This window comes from Orbicella faveolata, unplaced genomic scaffold (assembly GCF_042242905.1).
Source record: "Orbicella faveolata isolate gen_17 unplaced genomic scaffold, um_ofav_v1 contig_1, whole genome shotgun sequence".
Lineage (NCBI taxonomy): Eukaryota > Metazoa > Cnidaria > Anthozoa > Scleractinia > Merulinidae > Orbicella > Orbicella faveolata.
Window position 1 is genome coordinate 33497414 of NW_028301536.1, and position 6000 is coordinate 33503413.

Below are 6000 nucleotides of genomic sequence, written 5' to 3' on the forward strand. Positions count from 1 at the left end.
CATATCTCATTAATAAATCGATCACAGATGCAACTGTTCCTGCCTTGTGGAAGGTCGCACGTGTAACCCCTCTGTATAAAGCTGAAGACAAACTTTTGGTTAAAAACTATAGGCCTATTTCTGTGTTGCCGGTTCTAAGTCAAGTTTTGGAGAGAGTGATACACACACAAATGAGTGCTTAACTAGATCACCTTGGCTGGTTATACAAACATCAGTATGGATTTAGACGTGGGCGTAGTACGGCACAATCGGTGGGTCAACTGAACAACTCTGTACTTGATGCCATGGATGGAAGAAAAGTCGCTGGTATGCTATTTCTCGATATATCCAAGACATTCGACTCTACAAATCACAAGATACTCCTGGGAAAGCTTGAACACATAGGGCTAGCAGCAAGGAGTCTGACATGGTTTAAATCGTATCTTGCAGACAGACGGCAATGCGTGTGTATAAACGGGGAGATATCAGAGACTCGCCCTATTGACCTGGGTGTGCCACAAGGAAGTATCCTAGGCCCGCTTCTATTTAATGTTTACGTTAACAGCTTGTCAGCTGCTGTAACGAAGAGTGAACTCATATTGTATGCGGATGATGTTGTTTTAACAGTTGCTGCGTCGACACCCCAAGAGCTTAATGATGCCCTTCGACATGACTTCACCCTAATCTCCGACTGGTATACCAACAACAAATTAACGCTTAATGTGAAGAAGACTAAATTGATGCTTTCGGGTAGCAAGACAATGTTGTCTCCATTTAATGACTTTCAGTTTTCTACTGACGAAGGGCAAATAATCGTGTTTCATCTTTTAAGTATCTAGGCGTATTATTGGATGAGAAATGGAAATGGAAGATGCACGTCAATAGCCTCTTACAAAAATTAGGACATCGCCTGTCAGTCTTCAATCGAAACTATCATATGCTGGATCAGAAAAGTCTCACATCATATTTTAATGGCCTTGTCCTACCACACCTAGATTATGCAGATATTGTCTGGGGTGACCAGCCTGGTCTTACAACACAAATGAAACAATTACAACATTTTCAAAATCGCTTTGCGAAGAAGATCGTTAAGTCGAAAATGTCATCAGCAGAGGCTCTGACGTCGTTGCGGTGGGTGTCTTTACATGCGAGGCGGTTCGGTCATTGGTGTTGTGTTGTGCAAGATGCAATGAAAGATAGCATCCCCGAACATTTCGGTGTATTCAGATCCACCATGAACCAACAACACGGTTATAATACCAGAAATGGCTACATGCCCAAAGTCAGTAGACCAAGAACGAAATGGGGAAAAAGCAAAACATATTATAAAGCCATTAACGACTGGGCCACACTACCAAGTGCTTTAAAGAAACTGATACCGAAAACTATTTTTAAATACAAACTGAAACAGTTTTTCTTGAACCATTTTAACCTTAGTTAGTAGTATTTTAATTCTTGTTTTAGTTTTTAATCTCAGTTAGCTTACCGCATAGTTTTTTTGTCCTTTTTATTGTATCTTAGATTTTAATGTATTTTCAAGGTTTAACATTTATTTTCTCAGAGGACCCTCCTGAAAACCACCTTATGGTGATTGGAGGCCTCCTCTTAAAATATTATTTATCATTATTTTAATCAATCTCTCTTACAGAAGAAACTCTCGCTCTAATATACATGAGGCTTTAAGTTCTAGAAACTTCTATTAAGAGCTGAATTTAGTAGTTTGACACAGCTTCTAATCTGAGTAATTAAATAAGGATCAGAATGTTCTGGAATGTTCTTACACAAATTGGTCACGGCTGAATGACTTCCGGTTCTAGATTGTTCTAGAACTTGACTTAGACAGTTTTTCGTAGCATCGTCATCCCCTCGATTCATCACTAAAACGTTCCCTACCCTCAGGAATACTTCCCCAAGTACTTAAATTTACACCTGACATGACAAGCTACTGAGTAACTTACCGTTTTAGTAAAAAGCTTTCTTTCCCATCAAGAGATGACAAATGTACAAGGTACTCAACAAACGCAAGGTACGAACGATCAAAGATTCGCAGACTGTCTTCGCAGTGGGGCCTGGGAACTGCTAACAAACAAATAACCTCAAGTCGAGATATCAAACTTTGTTACAGAGTTTTTAATCACAGAGATTCATCCGAGAAATTATTTGTGATATCCAAAGGAGCAAGAGCAAGCAGTGTAAAGAGCGCGCCAGAAACGGTGAAAAGTTGGAACGCCCGCAGACACATCAAATGTTGCGTACCTAGTGCAGCGAACTCGGAGCGTTGTGCGCTAGGATCGCTGAGTGTCAACCACAGTGCAGGAACGTTAAGCTAGGTAAACTTTTATTGGGATCAACTTGACTAAGTCTCGCACACCTCCGGTGAAAACTACACAGCAATTGTGATTGCGTAATCAATAAATTCAGCCAAGAATTACAAGCAAAAGAACCAAATCAAGGTAAGACAAAAGAGCGAATATGTACAAGCGTGACTTACGTCTGATCCTGTCTAAGGGCTTAAAGAATTTGACTCCGATAACTCCGATGTAAGTCCGATTAACAGGTAACTCCTAGTAAGCTCCAAAAGACCTTCTATCTCACTCAATCTCTTATTAAGCTCTGACGCATTTTTCTTTTACTAAAAGGGGCATGCCCTGAAGGATGACAGATGTATAATTTTTAACCGATAAAAAAACAGAATGTGCCAGATAAACGATTAAGACCACGAACAATAACATTACCAAAGCGGGTGTAGCTGAATGATGAAAGGGAACTATAATAAAGAAAACAAACGAAGCTGTATTACTCCAGGTTGTACAGTGGAATCCCGTTAATACGACCACCTTCGGGCGATGGAAAATTGGTCGCTTTAACGGGGTGGTCGTATAAAAGGGGTTCTTTAAATAAGAAAATGACTGACTGAGCTTTTTTGGGGCTAGAATAAAGTGGCCGTAATAACGAGGTGGTCGTATTAACGGGGTGTTCGTAAGGTGGGGTTCCACTGTATCAACAAAAAGATCTCCTAAAAAAATTTCTCTTTTTGTGTATTAGCTGTTCATCACATCAAAAATCGTTGCAATTAGATGGCTTCTTCGCAGGTCCTCCTTCCACGACTTTTTAGGGTGTGTTGCTTAACGAAGTGTTCGTTTTCGCCTCAGTACTTGTCATCGTGCGAAGACACCGTCGGGTGATTTTTAAGACCCTTCTTGAAAGGACGGCAAAATAAACAATTCTAAACGATACGTTTAATTAGAAGTCACTCGTCACTTTGACGGCTAGTCCAGTTGGGCGCGTGCGATGGCGGGAAAAAATCATTTTTTACCCGGTCCATCTGACGCGTTTTACAGTTATTTCAATGCAAACGAGGAATATGAGCGGCGTTTTTATTCAAATTCTTATGACTCGTACCCTGGATCTGTTTACTACTGGTAGCAATTTGAAGAGATGGCGAGACAATCTTCTTCGATCGCAAGTGGCGCAGGCAACAACACAAACGCCAAGCAGAGCAAAACTGCTCGTCCAATTATGGGCCGGAATTCACGAGTCACTGTATAGCGGAGAGTCAACACAAGCACGCGTGGATAAAATTCTGCGAAGAGTTAAACTCTCGCATGATTACTAATTGAGAACTACAGATCTTGTTACGTATATTTCAATCACTAACGTTTTGGTTCCAGCATGTTGGCCTAATGCGACCACTGCCAAAATTTGAAACTTGCGGAATTTTTGCCAATTTTGTTCCTCGCCAAAAATTGGAAATATTTTAAGCAAACAAAATTGGCTCTAGTGCGACCCGGGCCTTAGTTAGTAAAACCAGAAAATTATTTGCATCATTTTGCTTGTTTTATTTTTCTACCCGGTGACATAAAACGTGACATTCCCCACGCTGTATTTGTGCCAATCAGTTCAGGTTTCAAAAGGTCGAGTGCAAAACAACATGCGAAATGAATTTCTATTGTAAATACAAGTTTTCCTTATTCCGTTTTCTGTTTCTTTAGCCCTTCCTTACCATCCGGATGTCAGTTTTGTTTTGTGATTTACAGTGCGATCCCTCTCTACTGGCATTTTCTTTTCCTCTAAGCGTAACTGAAATCTGTTTGCATTCTGTGGAATGAAAATCCGCAGAATGAAAGTTTTCGACCTTTCAGAATCTTTCTAGCAAGGAGCTGATTTTATACTGACGGTGAACTTGGACCACCCTCAGAGGTATCGTTCTGCCACGTACAAAACAAAATAAATCAAATGAACCTGGCTCGGCCCTAGGCCAATAGACACTTGAACGTAAATCAGAGAGGAATAATTAAGAAACAGAAAACACATTCCATGTTTCTATCGAATTTTACTTTAAATCTACTAGCGTTCTATCACGAATGCCGTTCTCTGATTGGCTACGCTACTCACTATTTATTCTGTGATAGACAGCGTGTAGCAGTGTGCCCTTGTTAACAAAATGACGGCCGCTTCTTGGCGTTTACGAAGTGTCTGTGAACAGGATTTAGATAAAGTTTTGAACGACTAGTAGATTTATACGAAAACCATTAGATTATTCGCTCTCGATTTCTATGCGTGATAGTTGACTCAGGCTGCGACCTCGTCAACGATCACGCGATAGACATCTCGAGCTCGTAATCTAATTGTTTAATAGAAACACGAATGGAAGTTTGGGAAGACAAGAAATGCTGTGGGCACACGAGCCGTAGGCGAGTGTTTCCACAGCTTTTTCGAGTTCTCCCAAACTTTCACGAGTGTTTCTATAACTCGATAGAAACATGGAGAACATGTTTTCTACTTCTTTTAGAAAACAACTTGTTAACTTTGAGTATCAAAGTGTAAATTCTCTTTGCTCACACCATCATTAGATCAACAGCTCCTGCTAGTTCTGTGTTTCTATGGAGTTATAGAAACACGATTTTTAAGCAATCAGCGCGCGTATTTTCTTAGGACTTTTTTTGTAAATCAAGAATAAAGAATATTAAAGGAATAAAGAATGTAATAAACATTTAAGTTTCAATGTGTTTTGAATGTGTTTTCTTGTTTCTCTTCTAATTGATCAGTGACGGCTTTGAAGTGTTATATATGCAGTGGCACTGAAGATGACTGTAAAAAGAGCACTCTGGAAGGCGACAAGAGCAAGTATTTGATAGACTGCGGTTCGTCATATGACAAATGTATGAGGAGGTTTCGCAAGAAGGATAGCGCGACCTTGGTGTCGAACTCCTGTACTAACCAGGTGGGCTGCAATACGGCGATAATCGGCTGTGGTGAGTATAACGGCGTGACTTGCAAGGTTAGCTGCTGTGACGAGGACGAATGCAACGTGGGCTCACATGTCTCCTTGAACGTCATCCTGTTGACCGCATGCTCTGCCCTGGGTCTGGCACTAATGGTGTAAGCCGCGGACCAAGCCTTTTTGCTGTTTGGTGTATTCACTGCCTTATTGATTTCATAGACTCAATGCAACTCTTAGATGTTTTACCAGAACTGCATTTTGTTCAGGAAAAAATTTCAGTCCAGGAAAGTTGTTAATCAAAAAAGTCTTGCAGATCTTCATTCATTTCCATTTGTAACCTTTTTACAGTTTCATTAAACCTTTTTTTTTTAATTGTTGTATTTTAATGAGCGTTTTCACTGAAAGATGAAAGGCTATGAGCATTCCCTAGGGCTCTGGCTTTTAGAGATTTAAATCAACTAAATTTTTTCAGGACTAATCATATATTTGTAAAACCTGATGAATTTTTTACCGTGTCTAAAGAGGACTTAAGATTAAAGATTATAGATTAAAGAAAGCTTGACTGACCGGAGTTGATCAACTACTTCATCTTAAACGATAGTGAAGTCTTAAATGGAAAATCCCAAACCAGGACCTTGCCGTATTGTCGGAGCAATAGGGACCTTAAGATACGAGGACGGGAAGGCCAGGACGGGAACGGCAGTGGACGCGGGAAACTTTCGCGGGTCCCCTCGTGTCACCAAAAACAAAATGCTTAAGATGTGTATTTTCGCAAAGGACGGCGACGTCAATAATTC

At 40.4% G+C, this 6000-nt stretch overlaps 1 protein-coding gene across 2 annotated transcripts in view; it reads left to right on the forward strand.

Moving 5' to 3' along the window:
• LOC149118822 (uncharacterized) overlaps nucleotides 1-5759 on the forward strand; it is a 51694-nt gene extending 45935 nt beyond the window's left edge. For both annotated transcript variants that reach the window (XM_089273224.1, XM_089273227.1), the window contains exon 2: nucleotides 5028-5759. In XM_089273224.1, the coding sequence (XP_089129350.1) occupies nucleotides 5028-5365 (338 nt within the window). In that variant the 3' untranslated portion in view covers nucleotides 5366-5759. The remainder of the gene's footprint in view (nucleotides 1-5027) is intronic.
• Nucleotides 5760-6000: the final 241 nt, after the last annotated feature.